The sequence below is a fragment of the Falco punctatus genome, assembly GCF_963210335.1.
Source record: "Falco punctatus genome assembly, chromosome: 5".
Lineage (NCBI taxonomy): Eukaryota > Metazoa > Chordata > Aves > Falconiformes > Falconidae > Falco > Falco punctatus.
In genome coordinates, this window is record NC_137584.1 from 71668355 (window position 1) to 71694475 (window position 26121).

The 26121-nt window shown below is 47.1% G+C and overlaps 1 protein-coding gene across 5 annotated transcripts in view; it reads right to left on the minus strand.

Annotated features, from left to right (window-relative positions):
• Positions 1–26121, minus strand: part of LOC308064555 (serine protease 55-like) — a 66779-nt gene that overhangs the window by 22192 nt on the left and 18466 nt on the right. Inside the window, exon 5 of one of the 5 annotated variants that reach the window (XM_080389193.1) lies at positions 25159–25296. The exons of the other annotated variants lie outside the window; for them this stretch is intronic. Within the exon in view, the coding sequence (XP_080245319.1) occupies positions 25204–25296 (93 nt within the window). The 3' untranslated portion in view covers positions 25159–25203. The remainder of the gene's footprint in view (positions 1–25158; positions 25297–26121) is intronic. 5 annotated transcript variants of the gene reach the window in all.

Genomic DNA, 26121 nt, shown 5'->3' on the forward strand with positions numbered 1-26121 from the left:
AGGCAGACACAGTTTTCTAGTAAGAAATCTGAATTAGCCATCCCCTCTCTGTGGTGCTCAGGGGAAGCCGGATGCCTAACTTCAGCTCACAGGGATGAAGGTCCTGCAACACTTGGTGTTGCAATGACTAACTCACTCTTCCACTGTTCTCTCCCACGTCCCACCTGCACCCGAGCATGGCAGCTCTCCAGGCTCCCAAGCACTGATGAAAGTGTCGAGATTTAGTTTTAGCATTGGGAAATATTTCATCTTGACAAAACAACAGCCATATTTCCTGTATCTTTACACAAAAGAAATAACAGGCATATGTGTATCAAGTGTATTAATCTATACAGGATTTTGCCTTACAAGGAACAATAGAAACTTGAATCCGTGCAGTTACCCAACCACAGCAGAGTGTTTAGATTATTTTTTTTTCCTTGTTTTGGAAAATATTGTGCATACGGGAGTTCCTTAACAGAGCAAGACAGCAGGCAGCTTCCTGTTATGAAAACAGTCAACAACCTGACATTCAGTAATGTGACATTCCCCGCACCCAATGTGATAAACAGGGCCGATAAAGATCTGCCACAATAGGTACAATAGCACCCCCCCATAAAGGAATAGGACGTGGAAAGAGCCTCAATACACAAATATCCCAAGGCATCTCTTCCAGCTTCTTTTATGCAGTAGATAATCTCATCCTGCTTTCCATATTTTTCCAACATTGATATATTTCCCTTTAGGCAGGGGTCAAAGTAGGAGCTGGGTGTTTGATACCACTTTCTCGTAGGTCTTTGTAGTTCAGAGGCAATGCTTGGTTGAGATCTGAAAACTGTTTACTGGGTTTCCCTTCCTCCTGCCATTTCTGATCCCTGCATTTCAATGCCACAGCTGCTGAGCTCATTTAGCTTGTCCCCAAATTCACCTCCTTGATCTGAATTAAGTTCCAGAAGCAAAACAGAGAATAGTGGGAACCTCTTCCCTCTTTCTTGACCTTGGCAATGGATGTTGGAGCTGCCTTTTTTCCTCTCTGATTCCATACAGCACCCACCGTAGTGGGGCTCTGAGCCCCCCTTCTAAGGCTGCAGGAGAAATATCAGATAATATTAATTTTCCACAAAATAAGTATGGGGTGCAGACTCTTCCTCCCTCTGAAAGTGACTGAGAAATGAAAGAGGATCTCCTCCATCGCTACTCAGCTCCCGTATTTTATAAAGGCTTCAATCATTGTGCAGCCCCTCCACAACCCCCTGTGAGGTTCAGTGGAGCATCTCCCAGCTTTCCCACATGGGCTGTGCCTCCTTTTTTACATCCTATAGGAAAGTAGTTAAGGACCAGCTGCTGTGTCCTAACAGCCTTTTGGGTAAGTCTCCAGCAGCAGAGACAAGAGGGGTACAACAAAACCTTCATCCTTTAGCTCTCCAAGAAACAACAAGCTCTCCCTGTCTGGCAGAAGTCTTTGTGGAGAGGAGGATATGCTCTGTAACACGGAAAATTTTGAAGCACTCCTTGCAGTCACAACTCAGTCTCTTTAGCCCTTAGCTTCACTGCTCGCTCACAGCAAAGCTTCCTTTGAAACCAGCATCCCTGCCCCAGCAGCGCAGCTCAAACCCCGCTCTAGGAGGTGATACGAAGGGGAGTAGACATTGTCCCACACAGACTGAGTGCAGGAAGACTATCTCCCACATGCAATACCTGACCAGAGGGAGCATTTATTATACCAGAGGTAGCATTCATTATTTAATATAAAATTTACTGCTTTTGAAGGTATTCAAGTTCTTTCTGCCATGCTTTGGTACAGCAAGATATCTCAGGCTGGACTTTATGGTGGCTTTAAGGCCAGCAGCATGGAGCAAGGCCATCACCAGCATCAAGGCAAGAGCTTGTCCAAGTGCACCCAGACAGCTGAGGAGTGTCTGTGGTGGGGATGCACAGCCTACAACTGTGGTGCCTGTGTCCTGTCTCCTAAAGGAAGCAAGGACCATTATTTTCTTTGAAAGCACAGTGGGAGGAGGCACTTATCCAGCAAGCAACTTGCATGCCATGAGAATGCTGAAGCTCTGGCACTCCACCATGAGGCCACAGCCTGGGGAGCTGGGCTCTGGTACAGGGCACCTTTCCCTGATGCTCATTACCATGCTACTTTGCCTGGACTGACAACAAAACCCTGTCGCAGGAGGGATGCTGGACTGTGGTCCAGCTAAGACAGGGATGGAGAGATACGTGGGTCTCAGCCTCTGTTTGGCAGAAAGTTGTATAAAGCTCTGTGCTTGTCAATGCCAGCTATTTTAGTCTATGCCCTTTCTGTTTTAGAAATAATATTATACTGCAGTAGGCTTGTCCGGTGGTAAAATGAAGATGTCCCATCTTTTATTTTCCCCACACCCAAAGTCCCACTGTCATTAATATATAAGGGATGTAAACATGGACAAGAAGCAGCAGAACCATGTAGAAAGTTGCACAGGTGCCTCATACCGTCACACTTTGACTTTTTGATTAAAAGGATGGTGGGATGGAAGGGAACTGTGTCTGGTTTTAGATTAGAGGAAAGATTCAGTTACCTTGACATAATTTTTTAGTGTCATTTGGGTCTGAGCTCTGAATTGGAAGGCCCACCACTGCTGCTCCAGAGACATGTACCTCCCTTTTAAGTATCCGTTCTGTTCAGATCCCTGGAGTCTCTGGCAGCTCGTGGGGCCTGTCTTTAGGCAACTGAAGCCAGATCAATTTAGGTGTCTGCAAGCAGGTATCTACATGTGACTTCATCTAAACTTCCATTACAGCTGGTGGAGATGAAAGACAGGATTCAGTTTTCTACACAAAAGTGCCTAGTGCCATATGACATTCCTGAGGATGTCTAACCCATCTCCACAGGTCTAGTGGACATCACAAATGGCACTAGGCATCTACCTGTGGGGAACTGAGTTGGGTTCCCTATATGATAATCCTGAGATGAAGAGCTGAAGCAGCAAAGTACAAGATGGCTTGTACACATTCTCTTGCTACAAAATTAATCCCATACTGGCTGTTCCCTCTTCCTGATGAAGAGCTCAAACCACCGGACAGCTGTAGAGCAGGAGGATGTGCAGGAGCATGGGAATGCAAGCAGCCATGCTTTGCAAAGGGCATTCTTTTCAGGATGTGTTCTGAGTCCACAGTTTCAGGCCCCATGCCAGGTGGGATAGGTGGGGATTACCTCACTGTCAAGGCTAGCCAGGACAGTGGTGACTCTGGACATACCCAGACCGGAAAACCAAGCACCAGAAGAATGGTCATGGAGAAATTTTTATTGCCTCAAGGACTAGGTGGGGAGAGACAGATGATTGCTGCTTTTGACTGATGCATCCAGGGCAGGCAATGGAGTCAGCCTGGGCTGAAAAACTATTTGTTGGAGTATCTTTCCTTTTGGAGCATAATTCTTCCTAGCCACAACTCTCCTAAGTTGTACTTCTCCCGCTCTGACATATTTGACTACTAGCTCTGTTCTCACTCAGTGGGCAGGTAGTAGCTTTCCCCCTCGCACACATGGCCTAATTCCTGTCTGCATCATCCCATCCATAAAACAGGGATATGTGGTGGTCAAACACAGGTGCAGGATCACATCTGCTGACTCCGGCACCATTCTGCATCGTCATTGATGTTCCTGGGCAACCAGTTCAGAGGTGGAGAAAAACCTAAAGGCCTAAAGCGTGGAAGTCTTTTTTGGCAGTGTTGAGTGGCAAGGAGACAAGACAGTTAAGGAGTCAGCCAGGAAGGACCCCAACCCCCTGTGCTGCAAGGAGAAGTGGGATTCATTGGCTGCCCAAGTCCAGCCTGCCCACAAATGGAAATATTACTGCAAGATCAGACGCAACCCTGATTTCAACCTCTTCCCCAGCCTGGCCAAGCACATTATACATTGACTTTAGTTCTTACATTTCATATTGCTTTGTAAAACAGCATAGCTACCTTATGGTAGGAGTAATACAGCTTGTCAATGTAGAAAATGAGCTGTATATTCAACACATACATTGGTGTATGTTCAGCACCTGTATTGCAAAGTATTAGGTGACATCTGGAAGTGTTCTTGCCATCTAATAAGATCAAAGAAGAAGACTCAGAAAACCATCCTAAAAGCCAAAGAGAGAAAGAAAGAAAGAGAAAGATCAAACCCATCTGGACAGTGAAGCCCCTGTTGTGCTAACACCCTGAAGCAAGGACTTTTAGGGCTTTCTGTGTTGCACCTTCCAACCAGCCGAGACTGCTGTCTGCGGGGGCAGGAGTGGTGCCATACCTCAGCTCAGAGCGACGAAGCAGTGTCTGACACCACTTTGGAATCACAAAGACCAACAGTTTGACCCTGGGGCAACACCTTAAACCACCCTTAGCAAACACCTTGCAAGGAAAGAAATGTGAAGAGCATCAAGGGCAGTGAAAGCTGCAATGGTAATCTGGGAGGCAGAGCATGTTCCCCATATAGAAATGTCATCTCCACTCTAACACAGTCATTAAAAATGGGCCCATGCTCATTAAAAATGGGCTGCATCTCTACTAAGGAGTGCCAGGACTCGCTGCCTGGCCGTGCCCCTGTGATGGTTGCCCTCTAACCCTTCAGACAAGGGCCCCATACAAGATGTCCAGCTGATCGCTAGCCCGTGCTAATGCCTGAGCCATTCCTGGGGTCAGTGTCGCTGGCCTGGGCCAAAACCATGTCAAGAAATACTCAAACAATTCAGCAGTGCGGATGAGGGAATTCCTGTCTGGGGTAATTTACTGGTATGATGCAGCCCTTGAGTCCTCCGTGACCTCATCTGGTCACAGTTGCTGATTTATGCCACTGTTAATTGCTATAATTTGCTATTTCCGCTGCAGTAGCAACAAGGAGCCTCAGGATGAAGAAGAAATACTTGTACTGGTTCCTGGTCAAAAGCAGAGCAGGCCATCTCCTCTCTTAAAAAGGGCTCCCAATCAAAATATAACCTGTGAGAAGGAGAACCAACACTTAGAAGGGCAGGGGAAGGTGGCAGAAATGACAAGCCAAGCTCAAGGCTGTGACCTCCTGACAGGTTGGACAAGGGCATTTAAAACCAAGGAGACTTTTAAGGACAGATCAGCAGAAGAATGAGAAAAGGCTTTGCGTGCATGCACAGGAAGCTCCTTGCACTCATGGGGTACAGTATATTTGCTATATATAGGTCTTAGGCCTCTTAGGCACCCACGCTGGTGCAGAAGGGTGCAAAACCTCCCCAGGCTACTCAGGGCTCGGTTCACATCCTTTTTGCACAGGTACAAAATGACCCACTAAAGCAAACATATTGGTTCACAAGTGGCTTGTGTTACACTTGGGTTGTTTGAAAGCCCTTCAGCTTTTGTGTACTTTGTACCTGGAAGATGTTAAGCTGAGCAGCTGTGTTTGGTAAGCAAACTCTTCAGTGCCTCCTGGGTACCTCACCACTGGCTCAAACGGTCTCAGGATCAAACCCAGCAGTTGCTCTTTACACAGCCTTCATCAGCCAAAGGGGGTTTTCTCCCATCTTGTTCTGTGCAGCGACAGCACATAAGAAATGGAAAAACTGCCATCGGCTTCTGCATGCACAGGAGTGGCCAAAGCATCATTAACAGGAGGCCTTCTAACACTTTGCTGATTTAGAGGGAATCACATTGATATTTTCCATTTGTTCCCTGCAGTTGAGCTCCATTGAGAGCCTCACTCACCTTCTTTGCTCCTCATTCCTTGAGAGGGATTTTTTGTTAACACAGAGCAGGCAGGATTTGCCCTTGTGCCCCGTCCAAGAAAAAGAGAGAAAAATAACCCCAAACAATTGCAAAGCTTTCATTTGAGAAATTAATTCGCAAGGGAGTAAGGTTAAAAATAAAGTTCTTTGGCCAGTCCCTTTATAAGCTCCAGCCATATTCTCTGGAATATAATTCATAAGCACAATATGTTTTTTGTTGTGAATGAGTGTGAAGTACCAGAAAAGGAAAGAGGAAACCCCTAATGTAGTCCTGAATAGACCTGTGAAAAAGGATAATAAAACTTGTCCTGGATTTCCTTTAGCAGCAGGTGCTTCCTTTGGAGTTTCTATTCATTCAGACTTTGGACAGATACAGCCTGCCAATTTTTTTTTTTTATTATTATTTTATTTTATTTATTTATTTTTGTAAACCCAGAGTTCAGTTTATCTGAATGAAGGTGAATTTGTCTCCTTGACCACTGTCAAGTTCATGGTCCCACAAGGTCAACAGCAAAGCTTTTGTGGTGGATCCCCTTCCAGAGCTGACAGGTAGAAAGCTGCTACCACACCACTCAGGTCAGTACGTTTCCTCAAACATCCAAGGCTTTAAGGTCCTAAATTTTCATACTAAATAGTCCACCCATCCTTCCTGGTGAGCGACTACTGAGACACCCACTGTTGTCCATCCACAAACTTCTAGGAAGACACTAACTGTTGACTGGCACAAGGCAGGGCTCATTTATATGGAAAAAGCAGGCAATATTAAGCGCTGGTTGATGTCTGGAAAACCAGATTAAATTGCTGTGTGTCCCTAACTCACATTATGCAAAGGCCTATGTTGTCCAGAGGGTCATAGAGACCCTTCAGCTCTCAACAGTTCTCCAGAGGACACCAAAAGAAGCCATCTTCTCCCTGTTAAACACAGCCTGCCTTCCCTCCCAAGCCCTTTCCCCATCCAAAGACAGTACTGCCAACCCCCACCAATCCCCCCCCATCCCCATCCCTACATCTTGTTCCAGGACACAGCTGCAATGTGCTATATTCCCTCTTGTCAACCATCAACAGCTCCCACCTCCTGCAGTGGCTCCTGTAATCCCTCATTATTCCAGCTTCAGCCATGCACTACATGCATCTCCCATTCTTTTTGCTCAGACCTCCTCAGCCTTTCTTAGAAGACCTCTCTGTCATCCACCGCTTCAAGTTCAAATTTATCATCCTTGCCTTCAGAGCCCTGCACGACGCTGCCCCTTTCCTGCTCATTCTTCCTTCTTCCTTCCTTATATACAAGTGGTAAATGCCCTCTCTGAGCACAGAGCTGCTGACAGTGTCGTTTTTGAGGGAAAGAGGCAACAAGTCTAGGAAACAACCACCAGCCTCTGCAGGCCTCTCATGTACAATTTGGACAGTGGTGTTGGCCTGAGTAAGAGCTAAGCGAAAAATATGTTTATTTGTCCCATTGTTCACAGGAATTATTAAACACACAGCATGGAACGAAGCGAATCCCTGGGCAAATGCAGTCACCGACAGGTGTTCAATGCCATTGTTACCAGCGCTGGTATAAATCTGTGCCAGATTTGGAGCGTTAAATATAGGCAATTGGATGAGCTGTTAATGTTTGCTTCAGGAGGACTGAGTCGAAGCCGGCAGTAAGAATGTCTGGCAGGATAAAGAAACTATTGAAAAAACAGATATTTGTTAAAGCTATGTAAGAATCAAAAGTTTACATGGGTTTGCAGTCTTCTTTCTGCCCATTAAGATGGATGGGATGATCTGTAATGTATTTTGTACCTTCCTCATGTATGTGTCAACTGTTGCTGTAATTTCACAGCAGGTGCATGCAGATTTTAAGCTCCTTGGAGCAGACTGTCTTTTTGCTGTCTGTATACATGGTCCCTGAGATGATGGTCTTGATAGGGGTGACAGGTAGAAGTAACAGTATAGAGCAAGGTGTATCATGGAAAGTACGTCTGGGATTAACTCCTGCTCAGCCCTAAGCAAGATTCGCAATCCCAATCCTAAATGAATTCATGGATACCATTCTTCCCAAGATGTTGTGTCATGGCTCAGTCCAGCCTCCTCACCCCAGCATAACACTCACCTCCCCCGGCCATATGCCTCCCTCCAAACATCCTTTCCCATCCCTGTACCAGCCACTATCCCCGGAGCAGAACCTCAAATTATCTGCCACACTCACCTCCCGCTGTGTCTCCTGTGCCTGTGGCTCCATCACTGCCCCAATGGTGCCAGTCTCTGAGCACCAATAAACACCAGAGATCAGCCACACCATGAGAACGCACAAGCAGATTTTATCACTGCAGAGGTCCTCGTCTGAGGTAGCTCAGCCTTCTCTAAACAGCAGAAAAGCCATCCTATAGCGGTACTCAAGCACCTTATGCAGCACAGTTGGTGACAGGCAATGTGTGACAACCCAGCATTGCTGGACCTCTGAAACCAGCACCCTTCACTCAACATGGGCTGCTAAAAGCCAATCCTGCATGAAAAAAATAAGTCTTTTTAGGTCATTTAATCTATTCCCAGGGTTCAGCAAAGGTTTGTTTCCTACAGCCCAACCTTGTTACAGATATGATTCACACGATGATATTTCAATCACTTCCTCTGGGAGACTCTTTCCAACAATGCAGATTTCTTGGCTGTAGAAGAATTCCCAGGGACTGAGCTGAAGTTTTCCTTCTCCCTTGAAATGCATCCCCTCAAACAGCTTTGTAGGGGGAACTTCCCTCCCTTCTGGTTGCCCTGTTGAGAGGCCACATTGTTCCTCAAGGGCAGGTGTCAAGCCCGTCAAAAATCTGGGCTGCAAATCTTAAAAAATCAGACTTAGAGTGATTCTATTACAGTTCAAAGAAACCCACTGGAGAAAAAATGTAGCACGTTTTGTCCTTTGCTTCTTTTCCCAGCTGAGGGGTACTATTTGGTACTGATATAACTAGAGGGAGACCAGGTAAATCCTAGCGACACACCAAGATCACCCCGTTGCCTGGTTTTTCGTATATGCACCCCAGATGCTTTGCTAAGTCTGTACAAGTCTTCTGCTAATCAGTCTTCTACCGTTTGATAGGATGAAGCTTTGCCATGTTGAACTTCAGGAAAGTGGTGCTATCTGAAGCTTAAATATGCTGTTGTGCAGCTTGAACTCAGAAACAATGCCCTGCTGAATTTCCCTTTTTCTTTTTGTTCTGCCCAAGAGCTACACAGATCTTACACAGAAGCCTTAGACCTCTCCTTTTTCCTCTGTTCAGGGACATCACCAGCAATTTCAGCAAAACATCAGTCTCTTGGTTCCTGCCAGACAGCTCTTCCCCGTCTCATCAGAGCAGCGATGAACAGACCATCACAGATCCACTCCTGGAAAGAGACGAAGCTGTGCAGGCTGCTTGATGACCTACATTGGCTGCGTTTCAGTAGGGGACCTGTCGGCAAGGACTGCAATGCACCTGCCAGTGTTTTAGCAGATGAAACGAGAAATTTTTATAGTGTGTGTGTGAGCAAGTGTGTGAGAAAGGTAGAAAGAGAGGCATTTTCCCTGCCTAAAAGACATATTTATGTTATGCAGGTGATAACTGAAGCAGAAGAGTTCATTGCCGTTGGCTGGGTTTTCCTGCAGCAGATTTACCCGATGGTTTGGCCGCAGTTTTCCTCCCTCACGGTCTCTCGCAGTTTGTATTTGGGAGTATACTCTCTCCCAGGAAATACAGGGGGGAAAAAAGGCTTCTCCTGGAAATAAATTGTGGAAGGGATCCAGCGGGCAACCAGAAAAGTAAAACCACAGCCAGATTGGTGGGTTTGCAAGTACTGAATTGCAAAACCCAGGCTTTGTATTAGAATTTTGTATTAGAATTATTTGTTATTACCCATCACTTGAACATTCCTGAAAATAGCCTTCCTCTCCTGAGAAAGAACAACTCCTTCCTTTTTATTATTTTTACTATTATTACAGAGCTCAAGACACCCTTGTGAAAGCACTGTGGTATTAGATAAATTGTAAGATGAACTGTTTTCCATTGTACTAAGTGATGTGGAAATACCATGAGACAACCCCTGATGCTGCAAATTTACAGTTTTAACTAAAGCAGGTAGTTGAACACTGAGAAGAAACGAGTAGGAAACTGAGGCACATGGAGTGAAGGTGCATTGCCCTGGTGTTGTTTCAGTGCTTTCAAGTAGGAAACTGCAGTGCTCCTGAGGATTTGGGACGTTTGAGGTCGCATGCAGAAAGTTTATGTTGGACTCAAGAGAGCAAAAGTGGAGCCAGTTTTCCCAGTGCTTAAATCCCGCAGTACATCGATGTTGCTGTGACGCAGAGAGCAAAACTGCATGTGTTAGGACAGTTACTACTAATTTCTATCTGTCTTGACCAAAGCATGAAATGCAGTCTCCTACATGCCATGTGCATGATGAGATCTCCCTTCCTGCATCCCACCACCCCTTGCAGACCCTGGAGGCATTGCAAGGCACTGGAGAGAATCCCAAGGATAAGCGGAGTTTGTGGTGAACATCTATGATGCAAGGTATCCCCACATTTGGGGCAGAAACCCAGAGGCAGGACCCATAAATATCATTCCAGCATGTCTAGGTGGCAGGAGGGGCAAGCAAGGTAGACATGCCAGATTGGGATACATCCACAGGTGTGCCTGTTGTTGGCTCAGCACCCACTTAGACTTATTTTAAGCAAGGTATGAGTTGCAGAAGGTCTCAGAGCTTCCCAAGCCTGCCTTCTGGCATGAACCCACCCTGAACTGGCTTTTACCAGGAGAAAGGGTTTAAACCATCTGCCTTCAGAGGGCTCAGACCCACCAAAAGGATCCTTACTCTGCATGGCCCATCCTGCACCACTCTGCAACTTTATCATCCACAACACACAGCCATCCAACTCTATATCCAGGCTTCAGGAACATAGAGCCACGCTCCTAGAAACACCATATAACCCAGCCAACCATGCCCTGGGCTGCACACAAAGCAGCGTGGCCAGCAGGTCAGGAGAGGTGATTCTGCTCCTTTTCTGCTCTGGTGAGACCCCCCTGCAGCGCTGCATCCAGCTCTGGGGTCCCCAGCACAGGAGAGACACGGAGCTGCTGGAGCGGGGCCAGAGGAGGCCAGGGAGATGCTCAGGGGCTGGAGCAGCTCTGCTGTGGGGACAGGCTGGGAGAGCTGGGGTGGCTCAGCCTGGGGAGGAGAAGGCTGCGGGGAGACCTTAGAGCACCTGCCAGCGCCTAAAGGGGCCGGCAAGAAAGCTGGGGAGGGGCTTTGGGCAAGGGCAGGTGGCGATGGGACACGGGGGAATGGCTTTACATGAGAGAGGGGAGATGGAGATGAGAGATGAGGAAGAAATTCTTCCCTGTGAGGGCGGCGAGGCGCTGGCCCAGGCTGCCCAGAGCAGCTGTGGGTGCCCCATCCCTGGCAGGGCTCAAGGCCAGGCTGGACGGGGCTGGGGGCAGCCTGGGCTGGGGGGAGGGGTCCCTGCCCATGGCGGGGGGGTGGGACTAGGTGACCTTTAAGGTCCCTTCCCACCCAAACCTTTCTGTGATTCTATGAACCCTCAACACCTCCCCTCGTGCAGGCAGAGGCTCATGCACCCTCCTGGATCCCATCCTAGGCTTGATCCTACTACCCAGCTCCCTGTACAATCCATAGCCTCCCCGTTGTGCGTGCACACACACACCCCCACCCACACCCACACACCCCGACCTGTTTTTCCATGGGCCACACAGATAGCAGCGAAGCCTGTGAAAAAAGGAAGCTGACCACAAGCTTTTGGGATCTGCTCCCCACGGGCTGGGGAGGGGGATGCAAATCCCTTTATTGTTGGGTCAGGTTTGTTTTACTATTATCTTTTTTTGCCTTTTCTCTCTCTTGATCAGGAGCCTGCGATGAGGCAGTGCTGCTGCCGGCATGAGAAAGCGGGGCCGTCTGTGCAGATGTTGCCCAGGGAAGCCAAGGTTCCCACACCGAGTAGGAAGCGGGGCCTCAGGAGCTGGGATGGGGACTGCGGAAGTGGCAGCAGGGCTGGACGCCCGCGGCCGCTGGTCCGGGGATGATGGGAGAGGACAAGCGAAGGGGGGGTACAGCATAGGGGGGGACATCTATTCTTAGAGGAAAAGGGGGGCCCTGGTGGGGGGATTTTATTGTAAGACTTTGTTTACACCCCAAGCCGAATGAATCAAATGACCTTGTTTATCGCCGGTCTCCTGAATGGACGGCAGAGGGAGAGGGAGGAGGGATGGGGAGGGGGGGCTTATATTATTGTTAATGCTGCCATCTACAACTTCTTCTTTTTTCCCACCACACGTTGTTGCCAAGATAAAAGAATAAAAGGTGAAACTCTATTCCTTCCTTTCTCCATCTCCGCAGTATTCTCCAAATCCCCAGGCAAGCGGCTGTTGGGATGAAAGCACCAAACCATGGAGCTATGTACAAGATGCAGGGCCTGATCCTGCTGCTGCTGCCCCCACTCCTTGCCAAACTAACTTTCTGTGGAGGAGTGAGAGAGCTGAGACCCCCAGCCCTGGGCTCACAGGGTCTCTCCCTGGGGAGAACACGAGGATGCAAACCAGCCTTTACCACCACTGCTGGATAGACCCCTCTTTGCCCCCGGATCCAGGCAGCAACATGGCTACAGATCTCACACACAGGGCCATTATTTTCAGGAAATAACAACATCCAGGCAAAGATCGCTTATGTGCCTGCGTTTTTTGGGAGCCAAACTGAAGCTCTCTTCAAAGGACCTGGCTTTGCAGCTAAGCTCCTGCTCTTGATGCGGGATGCATGGGGGCTATTTTGGTGCAAGTCCCGGTTATGGTTTGTTTCACCTTCTAATTGGGACCTGGTGACTCCCATTGCTGCTTGATAACTTCCCAGACAAAAATCAAGCAGTTTTCAGGATATTTTACCTTACAGAGCTATGAAGGTCCCTGCCTGAGGTTATCACGGGGTTGTTGAGAGCATGAAACAAGTCCTTCTGGTTTGAGCATCACCAAGCTGCAACAACCCTCAATGTCTCAATCAGAGAGAATGATAGAGGGTTATGTTAGTTTCTAAACGACCATTTTCCCTCTTTATCACCCTTTATAAAGCCCTTCATGTGCTCTAGGATGGAGGAAAAAAAGCTTCCCAAGCTCTGTGCCCCTCCAGAGGCATCCCTTTCTGTCCCTCCGAGTGCCCTTGCCTGCTTGTGGAAGCCAGGTCTCATGCTGGGACTGGCTGTATTCATGGGTGATGCCCTCTATCTCTTTGCCTCACTTCTCCTTCCCTTCAGCTCAAGGCACTTTGATTCCTTCCGGATCATATATTCATTTCTTAATGGGTTTTGAATTTTATAAGCAAAATGTGGGACAAGTTGAAAGCTCATCCTGGCTTCTTCTCCTCTCTGCTATGCAACTTGCACATGTTCGTGGAGTTTTCCTTACTGAGAGACATCAGTGTAACAGGAAAATGTTCATATCTTTCAGTGCAAGCAGCTTTAATTCAGAACCCATCCATGGATGTGATTTGGTTTTGCACAAAGCTCTCTTTCACGCAGCAGAAATGATTGCAGTGGAAATGCTGATCCTGGCTCACTGTCCTGATGAATTGCAAAATGTGTCTGGCTTTTTTTATATCTCATTACATTGTCACCTTTTCCCTGGTCTTGATTTTAACTTGATCACTGTTTCAGCCAGAACAAGGCAGGGGTGGATGGAGAGAGAGGAGAAAGCACGTCTGGTGGCCATATCACTCACCATCCAAATCCTCCACTGAATAGCTAAGTGAGAGTTGGAGAGAGAAACAGCATCAGCAGAATGGGCTGAGTATGTCCCAGCTCACTCCCCTTTTGTGGCTCCGGTGTCTGTACACAGCGACACAACAGAGAATTAAACCTGCATCCCCCCATGCAAGCATCCTAGATAGTTTCTTCAACCAACCTTCTGGGGATCCATTATTGGAAACTTGATTTTTCAGTTCAGGTCTCTAACTGCGGCCACCTCATGCTATGTGAGATGTCCAAGCCTGTCCGATCTGCCCCCAGGTACTAGCTCAGACAACAGAGATCTCCCATGTCATACCTGTCAGCGGGTGAAGATGTCTCAGCTACTGCAGGACATCTCAAATGTCACTAGGTGCCTGTGTGTGGGCAGTTGAATCAAGCACCTCATGTCTATAGCATAGATGTCTACATCCAAAGTAGGTGTTTAGCCTCCTGCTAATATCAACAGAAACCCAGCCAGCACAGTCAATGAAGTGAGTCATCGGACCAAATGTAGGTTTCTGATTTAAGGTGAGGTGAATCACTGGCTGGCATCATTTTCTAGGGCTTTATAAGCAATAGCAGGAGCCTAAAGACCTGATCAGATATAAAAGCATGTGTCATAAGCATCTAAAGGGAGGTGAGAAGTACTGCAATTGTTGTGGAGCTGTAGCGCTTTCCTGGCTCCCCGGTGAGCAGAGGACACCTTCTTGCAGCACACAGTGACCCACCACACAACATGAGTGGGGGCCAGGTGAATCCACGAGAAGCCAAAGTGCTGACACCCTAAGGACTGTACTACCCCAGGGTACCAACGTGGCATCCCCCTTGGGAAATGCACCTTTCCTGGGACAGGTCCTGGGGAGATCCTGCCCCTGTGCTGCAGCTGGGTTTAGCTGAAGTGAGCCTCATCCTCACAGTGTATGTGTTTCACCATGCTGGCTTATGGAGTTGTAAAGACTTGTGTGTGAAACTCAGGAGCTGGACCTAAAGAGGAGCTCAGATCATGTGATTATAATGGTCCTTTCTGGCCATCAAAACAATGGATTTATTATTACAAGGTTCAGAAGGAACAAACAGGCCAGCCTTCCAAAAGGCATTTGGTCCCTCACCATCCTCTCCTGCTCAGCCACCGGTAGAGACTGGATGGACCCATCATCTCAAGCCATTCTGCCATTCTTATCTCCCTGCACTATATTCTGCCTTAGATACTTTCCCCCTGTTGTTTATTCACCTACACAATCTTTGCTTGAGTGTAGATTTCTCACTTATTGATACTGAGGATTATCCCATGTACTTTTGTCAATGCTGGGCTATAGTCAAGGTTTTGGTCCTTGGCTTCCTACCTTCATGTGCTCCAGTTTCCTGGCAGAATAAAAATTTTGCCTCGTACCCCTCAGATTTACCCATCTCTCCCATGGCTGGGGACAGGTGGTTTTAGTAACTAGCTGTGAGTGTAGGACATGTTCCTGGAAGGTAGGAGATGGCCACGAACCTTGAAGATTGCAAACATGTTAGAAGAGCGTAATCTTGGCCAAGGTCCAGAAACCCTTGGCTGACAACTGAGGTGGGAAAAGAGAATTAAAAATATAAAGAGGGAGAAATGAGTGAAGAAAAGTCCTGCCTATTACCCAGAGCCAGAAGAAAGACAAGATGTACTTTGGTTGTGATGCCATGGCAAGGCAGATACACAAAGCCTGTTTTCACTAAGTGGCCCAATCTGTCCTCCTCTGCTTGTGAACACCTTGTTTGCAGGCCACCCCATCAGCTCCCAGCCTGTGCAGTCCCTGCCTTCAGAGGCGAGGCCTGGAAGCCATAAATTCCAGTATAAGAAGGTGTGAGGCTATACAGGTGAAATAGCAGCAGCGGTCCTTGGATGAAAAGGATGCCTCAGGTAGAAGGAATGAACCACCCGTCTCACTCCATTGATAGGAAAAAACAACTAAGTGACTCCCTTAGCCTAGATACTAAACCAAGGGAACCAACTTTTACCCCCCAAACCAGGCTCTTTTCTGAGAGATACATTAGCTAGACTGTGTAAACAATTCTGTAATGTCCCCATCACTTCTCTGTCTTGTGCTGCACCATGCATCCAAATAATCCAGATCCTCTACTGTTTAGGCACTTAGCTCATCCTGATTTCACTCAGCCTTATGCTGAATGACTGGCCACCAAAAAGCACTTTGACCTGTCTGTCTAAGAGGACAGATGCAAGATTTGCAGTATAAGCATAAAGCAAATTCGGTGTGGCTTACAGCTGGATGATGCCACACCATGTGATATCCCCAGGCTTGGAAAAGGCTGAATGTTTATAAATCCATCTATTATACTAAATCTTAGTTTTGTGGCATCCTGTGCAGGGATTAAAAAACCTCACCGCATAAAGAAACAAACAAACAAAAAAAACACTCAAAAGAGGGAGTTTCTGCCATCTAGAGGTCGTATTTTTCAATTACAATCACGGCTGGAAAGGCAAACCGTAATTTCACCTCTCAAATGTATGCATGTAAATATCTATGTATATGTAATTTCAAAAAAATAAGCTGTAAAAAGGAAAAACGCTGAGCTACTCCCTTTTCGTTATGAATTTGCAGCAAGAAACTCCATGCAATTTCTGTGTTATTCTTACTGCAATATCTCAGCATTGTTTGTGTTAGAAAGGCGCTGGATAAAGCACATGAGAAACCAAAGTTTATTTTTCATTTCCTGAAAGGGAGGAAAGTTTTTAGACAAAGCCACAATTGAGGGGGAGAAGTCATAGAGTCTTTTTTTTCCCTTTCTTTTAAACCTCAATTTGCATAAGATAGCCAGTAACATCTGGATTTTTATGCTTAACACACCCAGAGTTAAGGTCAGCCTTTCAAATAATTCGACTTCTGTTTAAATAACAAAACAGTGGCTTGATATTTCAAGTGTGCCACACTCTTTGTTGCTTGAGCATTATAGCACAGCTTTTAAAAACTTAATGAACTAACAACTATGTTTTTATTTCTTTATGTTTTTGTTGCACTATGCTACATAGATGGCCAAATTATAGGATAAGAAGAGTTTCTTCTGACCTGAAAGTCCCTTAAAGTCTGAGCAAATCTTTTTTGAATGTCAGAATCTGTCTGTGATTGTTGAAATTCTTTGAAAATCCCCATTGTAGGGGTAGTGGATGCCCTTTTGAAGACCCCTATGAAATTCCATTCAGTGTTCATACCTAGTGCTTTCAGGAATGCAAAGGGGATTCCCTGAATGTGGTATTACAGAGGAAAATCCAACATGCCCAGTTGATGACTTGGACACAGTTTCCCTATTTCCATCTCTTATTTCTCAAACTCCACTAGCTTACCTGGCTGACAAAGATCTAAAAGTTCGGGAAGCAAATTAAAAACTTGTCTTATTTTCATTACATTTCATTTCTGCACCAAAGTGGTGCAGTGCACTGAGTCAGATCCAAACTGGGTCTGTTTGGCCAAGTTTTGTATCTCCAAAACTGGTACCTGGGAGGTGCTCAGGGGAAAATTGTAAGAGCATGACAAGGAGAAAACAATCCTTTTCCTTGTACCAAAACAGGAGCATCCCCAGCCTGAGGTCAGTCTCGCTTTGTGAAATGTTGGATTTAGTGTCACAGGACACTGCACTGTCTGGCACGCTCTCCAGGAGCTCAGCTGTGTTGCATGAGGTTGCAGCTCCTTTCTGCAGGCCAGACCCCCAGTGCAAGGCACAGCAACCCCCACAGCCCTCGAGCCCTCGGCGCCTGTATCTGCCTCTGACCGTTTCCGTCTTGCAGGGTAGTCCTTAATATTTTATTCACTATAACTTTAAAACTCCCGTGACAAGGCTTTGACTGTTTCCTTTGGAAAACCATCCCCCACCAAATAGTTACGATCATTAGGAAATGCTGGTTGACAGCCGGCTGGGCATGAGCCGGCAGCGAGCCCAGGTGGCCGAGGCCAGCGGCACCCTGGCTGGTGTCAGCCATGGCGTGGCCAGCAGGGCCGGGGCAGGGACCGTCCCCCTGCGCTGGGCACCGGTGCGGCCGCCCCTCGAGCCCTGGGGTCCGTTCTGGCCCCTCACTCCCAGACAGAGCTTGGGGGGCCGGAGCGTGTCCAGAGCCGGGCAGGGGGCTGGGGCAGGGGCTGGGGCACCAGTCTGATGGGGGGGCTGGGGGGTCAGCCTGGAGAGGAGGGGGCTCGGGGGGGACCCGATCGCTCCCTACAGCTGCCTGGGAGGGGGCTGCAGCCAGGGGGGTCGGTCTCTGCTCCCAGGTCACAAGCGACAGGACAAGGGGGAACGGCCTCAGGCTGCACCAGGGCAGGTTTAGGTTGGAGACTGGGAAACATTTCTTCACCGAAAGGGTGTCCAGCACTGGGACAGGCTGCCCGGGGAGGTGAGGGAGTCACCATCCATGGGGGTGTTTAAAAATTGTGTAGATGTGGTGCTTGGGGACATGGGTTAGTGGTGGACTTGGCAGTGCTGGGTTTACAGTTGGACTCGATGATCTTAAGTTCTTTTCCAGCCCAAATGAGTCTATGATTCTAGGATTTCCTTTTCCTCATTCTGCTTTTTGAAAAAATGTTTTCTTAAGGGATGAAATATCTCTTAAAAAATAAATAGCAATTTCTAGTTATACCAGCCATCTGTTCCACAAGCCAGAAAGTAGAAGAGCTTTAGCATCAGATTTTTCAAGTGCTCAGAACCCATAGCACATGGCACAGAAGCTCAATCACGGCAGAACAGGTAGCAAATTACAAAGGCATATACATGATATACATGCTTAGCTACATCTGTCCTCCAGAAGGAGAAAAAAGAAAGATCCACATGCCACAAGTTGTATGCCAAAAACAACAAAACACCTGTTTTAGAAGACTTTACAGTAAAGCTTTCTAGGTTTAAAATGTCAGAGGGGGTCGAGTCTTAGATCACCTTTTGCCCGTGGAACCACGTGGCAAGGTGGCTGCGTGCTTTCTGTGAGGAGTCACAGAGGCAGCACTGCCCCATCCGCCAGAAGAACGAAGAACTGAGCCCTATCTGACGGAAAACATATCTGGATTCAGGCAGGTTCCTTGCACACCCTCCACCCTTCCAGCTCAGCTGACCCATGGTGCTGCTGTCCCTGCTTGTGCTGCAAAGAATAACTGCCAGAAGACAGTACCCTACCTCCAAGCAATCCCACACAAAAGGTTGGGCAGAAATACACACAATAAACTGTAATTAGGTATGCAAATTCAACTGGAAGTTAGATATGTAAATTCAACTTCCCAGAGCTTGCTTCTAGTGGAGAAACTAAAGGCAGGCATTGCTCCAAGTCTGGACCTTTGGATTTTACCTTGCAGGGTGGGTATTTTTTCCTATTGCTCTGTTTTGTCTGTATTTTGGAGCTCCCTGCTTGCTCCCTAAGCCCCAGAAAAGCCCCAGTAAAGTTTGCTTTCGTAGATCCCACTACAAGAAGACACCCTTGATTATTGCTGCTACACACAATGGAAACTGGAACACATGGATGTCAGGGTCCTGTTGCAGGAAATAGCAACCAGGAGCAGACTATGGGCTGATGTGTGCTGGGCTTGCACGTAGCCTGTCTGCTTCACTAGATTTAGGTGATATTGAACTCCCCCCAAAAAACCCAGAGCTTCCCAGTGCCACTCTGGAAGTCAGGTAAAGCAAACATCTTCTGGGTTTAATGTTTTAAACCTTTAGGTAGACCTCCAAACATCCATGTACTGTATCACTTTGTGGTCTTTCTATCCTCACAGTGGTCTTACCTGGTGTACCATCACCAGCTTGAGGGCACCTAGTCTGGATTCACCCCATTGTGAGGCTAGTTGAGATGCCCAGCAAGGTTTCACATTTATCATAGTCCAGCTCTCCCTCTGCACCCAGCCTCAGACAGCTCTTTCTTGCTTGTGAAATCCCAAAGCAGTAGAGGGGCTGCTGATCTGGACTAGGTTTGGTTTGTCATGCCCATAGGGTTGACTTGCCTCACCTGTCAGGAGGAGGAAAAGAAGCAAGAGGTTTCCTTCCTCCCTTGAGGGAGGCAGAAATGGCCAGTGACCTGGTGAAACTGCAGCCTGCGTTGCCTGGAAGCTGCAAAACCTCAGCACTGGATGGGCACCCCTTTAGATGCATCTACTTGCACTGGCCTAATTGATGAGCAATGCGCCACGAAAACGACCTCCCATGAGGACAAGAAGGTGCCCACTCACAAGCGGGAGGTTGCATATTTGGAGACATCCAGTTGGTGACCTGCATCCTGTGCTCCTGGATGCAGTCATTTTCCAAGAGGCTGTTGGGTTAAGGGCACCCATATGGGGCAGACAGAACCCTTAGTAGCCTGGAGATGTCCGCAACAGGCCATTTGGCCTTGTGAGATTGCCTCCTGGCTAACACCATTGTTTTTCAGTGACAGAATGCTCTTACAAGTGGTACAATACAAGTCTGTAGTTCCTACAGCCCTCTCTGGGGTCTGGTTCAGGATGAACCAGCAGATGCCTCTCCTTCACCACTGCAGCTACCTTGGGTTTTTTTTTCAAAATTCTATTTAAAATTTTATTAGAAATATGTTGATGTCTTACGCTTTTATCCTTGCAAATAGTCATTTATATGAAGCAGAACAAGTCCCACAGAGAATCCCACCACCAAACAGCCCATACACTAGTGCTCTGGATCATAACTGGGGTGGAAGGTGATGTTCCTCTCAACAGACTGTAGCAGATGAAAAAAAGGGCGAGGGAGGCTTGAATCCTACTTCACAGCATTGTGTCTGGCTAATTCAGGGTGTTTTTCTAAATGTAAAAGCTTTCATTTAACCACAAAGCACAACAGGAAAAATTCTCAGGCTTTCCAACATGCTCCCAAGACGGAACGCCCCTTTTCCATCCATTTCTAATTGGGATTTCTCCTGCTGAAATCATCAGAGGCTGATTATGCAGCAAAGCAGAAACCGATTTACCTTTATTAAAGAACAGTTCTGTGGTTCTCCGAGAGATCACAGTGGGATGGTACCATTCCCTTTTCTTTATTGTATAGTTAGCCTGTAATTGTGCAGTGATTGCTTTGAAATCCTGGCAGCCAAGAAGGAACGTAGGTGGTATTGAAAAGTTTGTGATGCAAGCCCTTCCTGTAACGGCAGGCAGCGGGTTGGTCAAAGCCCTTTTCAACAGTGACTCAGTGTGCCTCTAAACACAGTGGGAAAAACAGAACACCAAACCGTACTTTTTAAGCCCATTTGAGGATTTGAATAATGGCTTCATCACTTGAGCGAGCCTGCCAAGCTGGTAGGAGGATGAGGCTGGTAGAGCAGGAATCATTGGCAGAAATGCTGGGAAAGAAGCAGGGCTTGGAGGAACAGGTGATGCACAAACTGTAGCTCTGTACTGGTAAATCAAACAGGGTTGAGTGGCTGCAGGAACTTGCTCATCTTGTGTGGTTCGTAGATGGGCCTGGCCCTGCTTTAGCCCAGACTAAGATGCATCAACCCAAACGTTTCCCAGCTTAGCACAGGCCAGGGACCATTGCCAGAAGGCAGTTTGGATCAGCCAGCCTGATTTAGAAGCTGAGCGCATAACTGCATGTATCAGGTAGGATTTGGTTTTGGGGCTGGAGAAGAGGCCTTGGTGCCTTTTAGGTGATCAGATATATGAAACCACAACATCTGTGTGCTGCTTTCAGGGTAAAATGTAACAGGGTCACCTGGAGCTTATGCAAGGACAAACCTGCAATAGCAGTTTAAAATGTATCCTTGGAGGTTCGTGACTTTTGGATGCTTTAGTACCAGTAAAATGCGAATGCAGGATCCAGTGTAAAGGGAAAAGCCTTACAGGTCAAGATAAAGACAGTTTAATAGGTGAGGCAAAGCTGCATGTGCAACCGACGGAATAAGGAATGCACTCACCACTTCCTATCGGCAGGCAGCTGTTCAGCCATCTCCAGGAAAGCAGGGCTCCATCATGCTTAATGATATTTAGGAAGGCAAATGCCATAACCCCAAATATCCCCCATTCCTCCTCCTTTACCCAAGATTTTATAGCTGAGCATGACATATGGTATAGAATAACCCTGTGGTCAGTTGGGGTCAGCTGTCCTGGCTGTGTCCCCTCCCAACTTCTTGTGCACCCCCAGTCTGCTCACTGGTGGGTCAGCACGAGAAGCAGAGAAAGCCTTGATGCTGTGCAAGCACTGCTCAGCAATAAATACCGGTGTGTTATCGACACTCATTTGGTCACAAATCTAAGACACAGCACCATATGGGCTGGTACAAAGAAAGCTAACGCCGTCCCAGCCAGAGCCAGTACACCGTGCATGAAGGTCCTGCCCAAGTGCTGGCTAATCCTCAGGCTGGGTGAACAGCCAACGCAGAACAGTGAGAGATAGCACCTGGAGATGTGGCAGCATGCGGAGGCTTTGGAGAGCATTATGTTCCCTTGAAGAATGAGGTAGGCCAGGTTCCTCCGGGAAACAGGTTCAAACGTGGGGCATCAGAGGCATTTGCAAGTGGCAGCGTACCCTGAGCCCATACCCCAGGCACCTTGGATGTGATAACATGCATTTGCCAGGAGGCTCTGTTCTGCACGAATGGCTTCATTCTGATATTACCAGTCGTGCAGTGACAGTTGCTCAACCATCCGCATAATAACTGTCTTGTCACACGGCATCCAGCAATTGGACCCGCCTTGAATAAACACTTTCTGTTTGTTCATGCTCCTCTACACATCAAGCCATAGCTTCCTACTCCACCTCCTAGGCACTTGCTGTGAGTAGGGCTGGGGCAGTGACACTCAGATGGGCTGGAGGTTTCTCTACACCTCCCCGGTGCCCTTGAGTTGCTGCATCACTTCTGGGTACCCTTCCACCCTAACAAAGACTTCTGCTCTGTATAGCATCACTTTTACCTCTAATATCTGGCCACAAGTCGCAAAACAGGAGAAATTATTAGTGCAGCTTGAAATAAAGGAATATTTGGACCACTGGCCCAGCACACTGTGTTGCAGGTGTTGTTTGTAAACTCATGCTCATTGTTGACCGATCACTTCCTACTGTTCCCTTGGCCCTTTCCCATGATTCTGTTCAGACCAAGGTTGCCCTGAAAATTTTTGCTTGAGATGACTCTACAGTGGAAACACTTTCCTATCTTTTACCCAGATTCGTACGCATTCCAGCCTGCAGCAACGCTTTTCACATTGGGGGTGAGAAAATTCCTTCCCATGTATGTCCAAGGCACGAGTCCATTCAAATTATTCCCATCATGATCAAAGGAAAGAGGACAAAGAGCAAAGCTCTCTTCTCCCAGTAGCTCTCCAAAGGAGTTTCAGATGGCTCATAACTGATTGTTTCATGAGTTACTCTGCTTCATATGCAACTGTATGGAGGTCCTCTAGGATCTCACAGGGTTGCTGCACAGTTGAATTTATGCTCCTTTGTGTGCATTCCATGCCTAAGCCATCATATCATCCTTTCCCCTGCACCTCCCTAATTTGAAAGCACATGGGTTAGCTCTGGAGTTGCTTACGTTGTGATTAATGTCTGCAGAGGTGGTGTTAAGACATACACACTCAAAATCCTTGAGGAAGAGGAACTTTTACTTTCCAGAGGTACCTTGAAGCCCACCCCTCCCAACAGAGGAGCCAAACGCAGTGCTCTTCTCTGCAGCCACTTGCTAAATCATTTAGCGGTCTGGGCTGTGGGAACAAAGTGGATTGCATATTAAAGAGCCCTTGAAGCAGTGAGTCATGATGAGACACGGAGAAAGCAACTAGTTGTGAATACAAGTGTTAGCCAGCACAAGACACCTCTCAGAAAAGGACGTGGGAGGCAGATACTTTGCACACGGGTACTTGGAAATACCCGATAAGAGGATGTGTCATGGTACCGCAACATGCTGTAAGCTCAGTCACTGCCAGCTAGTTCATTTTTCAAGCCCTAATTACCACCAAGGGTAGCGCATACCAGTGTCAGAACAGCAAAGAATTATCATCTGCCTGGAGGTGGCCAAGCTGGTGCTCTTTAAGTACATGGGCATTTCGAGTATGACTTTGAGAAGCCATCCATGACCAGCAGTGTGGGCTTCCATGGGACTGCCAGAGAAGCCAAAACCAGAAGGATTTCCCCGGCAGTGAGTAAAAAAGGCAACTGAGCAAAATCCTTCAAGCAGAATAGGTGTTTCTTCAAGGTCAGCAAGCACAACCACAATGCAAAGGATGGGCACTGCTCAGCACAGATACACCACACTTGAGCATTCCCACGTTTGCAGGGAAAAGCGTGGTTGTATTTCTGGGGTGCATTTGAGTGTGTCAACAGCTTGGTTAGGCAGCTCAGCAGCTGCCAGCCTCCATCTTGTATTCATCCCAAAGCCAAGCTCTCCTCCAGACCATAATCCAGCTACTTAAATCATCTCTTCAACATCCCAGAAGTGTTCAGCAGTTGCTGAACGAATCAAGTTGTTCAATATTGTCAGTAATGTTTTCCATCCCAGAGCTATCTTCACTTTAGTTAACAACAATGATTAAATCACTATCACAATTGGTGTATCCCAAGAGAGGTCCCTAGCTTTTCATCATTCTCATGCCTACAGGAGGATAAACTGAGTCCTTAGTCTGAAAAATGGCTTGTCCAGATAGCCACTTGGGAAGCCAGTGGGAAATGTGGGTATGAGTGCTGGTTCTCTGAAGCCTGCTGTCTCAAGCTCTAATCTAATCTTGTTGACAATCAACAACAGACACAACCGAAGAGCTGACCAAAGACTTTTATCATATCCATAGGTGATTTTTCACTCATCATCTGGTAGGCACACAAACTCACAAGAGAGAAACGAGCCCTCTGACATTTCGCTTGCACTGAATTCAGACAGCTAAAGACTCATACACAAGTCAGAGCATCTCATGCAGTGCATGTGAAATGACAAATGGATGCCAGAGGTCATGGCCACAGCCATGTGTGTCCTCTGCCTTCTCCTCAGAGGGACAGAGGTGCCCAGGGTGCTGAAGGGAGCAGGAGAAGACAAGCCTATTCTTTTCATTGTGTCTTACCTCTGCAAAGAAGCACAGGCTGGAAAAGGAGAAAATGGGAAATCTCACCCCCCCTGAAAGGATACCACTGGGAACTGCTTTGTCTTCAGATCACCCATGCAACATCTACCGAGGAGGAGCTGGGGGAGAGGTCTGGGATCATCACCCTGAATAAAGGTTGGATTTCTGCAGTAGCAGTTATCTGTGACCTTGGACTGATGCTCTTCCAACCTTCCTTCTCTGAGGTGGAGCCACACATCTGTCCTACTTACTTGGAGCCCTCCCCACTTCTCATCCGCAACCAGCTCTTTCCACCAAACTTGCACAAACACCATCACCTTCAAATCTTCCATCTCTCTGCTCAAGCTTGCACACAAATGGCCAGCTGGGATGTGGCAGCCAGAGAAACACACATATATATACAGAGCCCTTAATTTCTGCAGAACTAAGCCAAAATTATTTTGGTGTATTGGCTTTTAAATTGCTGCCTTCCGTGCCCACGGGAGGTGCTTTTTTTCTCAGCTCCTCAGCAAAATATGCGAGCAAGGCCTGACTACCTCTCTGTCTCCTTGAGTACCCATATCCCTCTACTCCCCACCCCTCCCACCTCCCGAATCCTCTTATGGATATTTCCCCAGGTCTTTAAGCATTTCCATATCCTGCTTCTCTTCTGGCATTTGCTGGTAAAGGTGTCATGCTTAGAACAAAACCTGAGTTTTGGTGCACTGCTTTGCATTACCATGCTCCATGCAGCAGCCTCTTGTTTGATGTTGGCCAGCTATGCTCAGTGAGCAAACGGTATTGAGAGAGACGTATTTCCTTTGCCCAGGCAGCTTGATGCTCTTCGTTGGGCTGACTGGACATGAGGAAGAGGAATCTGGAAAGAGGGAAGGTGCAATAAGAAATGAGCAGCAAATTAAAACAAAAAGTGAGTGTCCTGAAGCTTAAAAGTTAAGGTAGCTCAGTTTCAAAACTTTTCACTCAGATCATCTAAATCTGCAAATACAGATTACAGTAACACAAGAAACATAATACATCAATGTTGTAAAGCTTAAAAAATTAATAGGTCACATTGACCTGTTAATGACAAACCCGATATATTGCATTTTGATTGTGTGTGACTCCAACACATTCCCATCAAATCCATAACCAAAAGTGATGTGGTCTCTCAAAACACAAATACTTTTGAAACAAAATACAGCATCAGCGTGTTTTCATGAGATCTACTTAAGCACAGCAATATTAAACATTTCCTTCTCTCTCCAATTATTGAACAGTGTATGTAGTATCAAAGATTAATTCGCTTTAATGAATTTTCTGACATTTTAAATAAGGAGGGAAAAGTCTCCTGTTTATTATTTTGTAGCTGGTCCCAATTTGCAGAACTGAAGCTTCCATACAGCCAAGTAAACCCCGTTTGTTATCTCCATTAACAAGCAGGGAAACTGAGGCACAAAGCAGAAACTTGTCTTTCCCCAAAGCCACTGAGTCAATGAGCAGCAAGATGGATCAAAACACATATAGCAGCAGTGCCCTGCTGTAACCAGCAAGTCACATCACCTTCGTTTAACACAGACCAGTATCCGTGTGCAAATGCTACTGATGGAAAAGACCTACTGGATCCTTTTGCAGTGCCCTGTTAGCCCCGGCTTTTTCCATGCTGTGTGCTGTAGACGAAAGTGCTTTATTCAAACCCTACATT